The sequence below is a fragment of the Trypanosoma cruzi genome, genomic scaffold, assembly GCF_000209065.1.
Source record: "Trypanosoma cruzi strain CL Brener 1047053516605 genomic scaffold, whole genome shotgun sequence".
Classification (NCBI taxonomy): domain Eukaryota; phylum Euglenozoa; class Kinetoplastea; order Trypanosomatida; family Trypanosomatidae; genus Trypanosoma; species Trypanosoma cruzi.
Genome location: NW_001849331.1, coordinates 41,994 through 44,782, shown reverse-complemented (window position 1 = coordinate 44,782; position 2,789 = coordinate 41,994). Strand labels below are relative to the sequence as shown.

The 2,789-nt window shown below is 53.0% G+C and overlaps 1 protein-coding gene and 1 pseudogene across 1 annotated transcript, besides 1 other annotated feature; both read left to right on the top strand.

The window, feature by feature from the left end:
- On the top strand, window positions 1-555 carry Tc00.1047053410275.9 (mucin-associated surface protein (MASP), putative; the record flags this gene model as incomplete). The annotated part of the gene is made up of 1 exon (XM_797724.1): window positions 1-555. A coding segment is annotated over one exon (555 nt), but the record flags the coding sequence as incomplete, so codon positions are not given.
- Window positions 1-2,789: a sequence feature (areas not merged during assembly with more than two copies in the genome that could not be assigned to a particular haplotype).
- Tc00.1047053410275.18 lies at window positions 1,775-2,503 on the top strand (annotated as a pseudogene).

Sequence of the window (2,789 nt, the reverse complement as noted above, 5' to 3'; positions counted from 1 at the left end):
GGTGGAGAAGGTCAGTCCCCACTGGGAGTACAAGATATTGGAAACGAGGATCCAAAGGCCCCCAGAAAAGGAGACTTATTAGAGGGTCCAGGTACAAAATCAGAAAGCAGTGAACAGGTTCAAACGACAGTGCCAAATAAAGTACCGCCGGAGCACAAAACCCAAAATGAAATGTTAACTCCGGAACAAATGACCAATGAAGGCCAAAGCACGGATACATCCACGAACATACCCGAACTACAAAAGGAAAATAAGGAATATCCTGCCTCTACAGAAGCTACGGCGCAGAGTACATCAACTGGCAGTCAAGAACAAGAAGCTGAGCCATCTACAAGCGAAGAATTTTCCCCTTTTGAGGAGGAAGAATCCACAGGGACGAAGACAACCGAGGATGCTCAAACTCCGGATGCTGCGGCGACAGAAAAACGCCAAACTGGAGATAATGTAAAGGTTGGCGACAGTGACAGCAGCACCGCGGTGTCCCACACCACCTCCCCTCTTTTGCTTCTTCTTCCTGTTGCGTGTGCGGCTGCTGCTGCGGTGGTGGCCGCGTGAGTGTGAGGGAGAGAGAGCCGTGCACCGCCCGCACACACACTCGTCCTTCACTCACTGTGTGCGTGTGTGTCCCCTTGCATGGACTCTCGCCCTCACCTCATCCCACGAAGCACACACATAATGTGCCCATTGTATATATGCATGCACACCCATGCAGACCCGTTGGTGCTCTCTTTTGCACCACACGCACCGCTGCCGTCCTGCCTGGCTGCATGGGCGGAGCACCGTAACTGTTTCTGTTTTGTTTTTATTGCATTGAGTGGGCGACCTCTCTCTCTCTCCCTGTGTGTGTGTTTTGCTTTACGGGAGCAATGAGAGTGTGTGCGCTGGTCGTCCCACGCTTCGGCTTTTTGTTTTGTTTTTCATTGTTTTGTGGTTGAGTGCACCCATTCCACGGGCTGCGTGTGTGTGTGATGATATGAGTAATTTGTGCGTGTGTGCTATCTGCCTCTCTCTGCCGTTGCTTTCTTCTGACTCTCTTGTGGCGCACAGCTGCTCTGCAATTATAGACGCTGCCAAACACACTCACACGCCGTGCTGCACACGCTGTGGAGCGGCGTGAATGCTGAGGACGCACGTACGTACAGGATTTTTCTGTGGCCCTAGCGAGGAGGGATGACGGAGGATCGTGATTGTTTTGTTGCCGTGCTGCGAGCGTGATTTTCTTCTCGTGCAGCAGTTGACTAACGTGGTGCGTCATTGCGGGTGCCTGGGATAAGTGCGTATGGATTCTTGCCCAGCAGCTGCACGTGCCGACGTGTTCCTCCCGCTGTTCATACAGCGACGGAGGATTCTCCGGCTGTGCGGGGCGATGTGCGATGGATGTTGCGGGGAGAGACAACAGTAAAACGACTGGCGGCAGCGTCTATGGGCGTTGCTCTCTGTGTGTGCTGACGCGTGACGAATATCACACCCGCTGTGGCTTTTACTGCTGTTGGTGGTGGTGGTGGCAGTCGCTGTGTGTTCCCGGTGCACTGTTCTTCCGTCTCGTTCAGTGTGTCTGTGTGCGTGAGTTGTTGTTGTTGGGAGTGACTGCGGTGGGGATGATGATGCCACTCACTGTGGAGGGGCGGCCGTGCTCACTGTTTCACTTTTTTAAATTTTATCTCTTTCTCACACACAAAGAAGGAAAGGAAGTAAGGCTAAACGCTAATCGCTACTGTGAAATTGTAAGGCTCTGAAAGGACCAACAGCACACACACCGCCCACACATATTTATATGCTCTCACGTGTTGCTGCAGTGAAGGCACCCCGCACACACAACCGTCGCCGCGTGACAGGATCCAGCGGAAGGAGGAGGGAAGGAAGAGAGAGTGAGCCGCAGAGGCCCAACATGTCCCGGCGTGTGTTTACTTCCGCGGTGCTCCTTCTCTTCGTAATGATTCGCTGCGGCACTGGTGGAGGTGCGACCGCTGATGAAACGGCACCGAATGAACCAAGGTTTCAATGGGAAAACATCACTGACGATGGTGTAACTGTGGACTCGTTGGGTGTTCCGGGCCTTCTAGAAGTGGGGAGTGACGTGTTTGCCGTTGCCGAGGCGCAGTGCAAGAAGGATGAAAACAGCGGCTTTACTGGGATTGCATCCCAAATTCTCAAGAAAACAGCGGATAACCAAAAGGAGGAGGTGCTGAAGGATGCCAAGGTGACACAAGTTCTGGATAAAGTGACTTCCTCAGACGCCGAAGAAGAGAGTAGACGTGAGCCGACCAACAGCAGTTGTGAATGGAAGTGATATTTACATGCTTGTTGGAAAATACTGCCGTGAAGACGCTGCTACCTGTAAGGCTACGAGCGAGAAGTTCAAATCGGGATTATTGCTGGTGATGGGTCACGTCGGTGGCGAAACCGGCAACAATCAAATCCATTGGAAGGAAACCGACGGTCTACCGCGCATTCTGTTGGCGACCAATACAAATCCTTGGAGCGGCTGATTGGCGGCGGTGTCACCAGTTGTCACCGTGTCATTTGTTTTGGCTGTGGCGATTGCTTTTGTTGTTGGGATTCCTGCATTTTCAGCGGCCGCGTTCTCCGTGACTTCTGATGCGTCTTCAGGATCGGGAGTCGTACTGAGCTGTGCGATTCTTTCACTGGAAGGTTGTCTCAAGCCATTTTTGGCCGGATTGCTTTCTGAGCCATCGTCAGACTGCAGGGCCGTAGCTGCTGTGGGGCTGCCTTTACTGTCACCATCTATTGCCGTAGCACTCGTGCTGGCGGCTGTCGTGAGTGGCGGT